Source organism: Propithecus coquereli, unplaced genomic scaffold, assembly GCF_000956105.1.
Source record: "Propithecus coquereli isolate 6110/MARCELLA unplaced genomic scaffold, Pcoq_1.0 Scaffold91, whole genome shotgun sequence".
NCBI lineage: Eukaryota > Metazoa > Chordata > Mammalia > Primates > Indriidae > Propithecus > Propithecus coquereli.
Window position 1 is genome coordinate 4,210,808 of NW_012155396.1, and position 1,112 is coordinate 4,211,919.

Below are 1,112 nucleotides of genomic sequence, written 5' to 3' on the forward strand. Positions count from 1 at the left end.
ATTATATCAAAATATCACATGCACCCTATAAATATGCACAATTATATATCAATTAAAGAGAGAGAGAGAAAGGAGAAGGATCCTTTCCTTAGTAAAGTAAGTTTATACACATTTCCCTTAGCATGGTCCTTCACTAAGCACTGACAGCTTGTAGGATGAAGTAGAAGGGCACAGAATATAAAACCAAAGAAGGCCTAAGTTCAAATTCTGAATTAACAGTCATGTAACTCTAAAGCCTGTTTCTCATTCATAAAACAGAGGTAACGCCACATTCACACGATTATATAGGAGCTCAAAAAGTATAGGTTCTGAAAGTATTTTGTAATTGTAAAGTGTTACATAAATGCCAAAGTATCAACATTGCAAAATTTTGCAAAGAAAGCATTGGATAATAATGCCATTGGATTACAAAATAACCACCATGGCTTTCTGCCTCTGGGCAGCAACTTAACATTTCAAACTAACTTACCAATAGAGATACTACTGTACTAGAGTAGAAGGCCAAATCTTCTATAATTTCTGTGCGCCGGTTAGCTCCAATTCGTAAGGAACGACTATGTACTTCTTCAGGTAACACTGTAAGGATTTCCAGCAAAAAAGGCAGAGAAGTTACATCACTGCTATATCTACAAAAGAAAAGGGGGGAGATATAAGTTATTTAGAGCCAGAAAATACATAATCACATAAGATAACAGCTATCAAAATAACCTATGACAACAAAAGAAGCATTCCCACCACTGTTAAGGGGGAGAAAAGAGACATAATCTTTTATACATACAGTCTTTTAGAAAAGTATCTGGAATCAAAATTTCAACGTGCATAATCTTTGACCCAGCAATTGCACTTCCAGCAATATATCTTTCAGAAAAAACTCACATATATAGACAAAGATAAGTATACACAGATGTGCACAGCAGTATTTTTTTGTATGTAAAGCTGAAGGATGCAGTATTTTTAGAACAGCGAAAACAATGGGAAAACATAAATGTCCTTCATAATTAAATAGGATAAAAAAGGTTATAGTCATACAATGAAACATACATAGCCATTATAATGAAAGTGGTATCTGTATGTCATCCCATGAAAAAATGTCCTCGATGTAATAAAAATAT

The 1,112-nt window shown here is 33.7% G+C and overlaps 1 protein-coding gene across 1 annotated transcript in view; it reads right to left on the reverse strand.

The window, feature by feature from the left end:
* TNPO3 (transportin 3) overlaps positions 1 to 1,112 on the reverse strand; it is a 126,841-nt gene that overhangs the window by 84,788 nt on the left and 40,941 nt on the right. Inside the window, exon 4 of the mRNA XM_012664736.1 lies at positions 470 to 626. Within this exon, the coding sequence (XP_012520190.1) occupies positions 470 to 626 (157 nt within the window). The remainder of the gene's footprint in view (positions 1 to 469; positions 627 to 1,112) is intronic.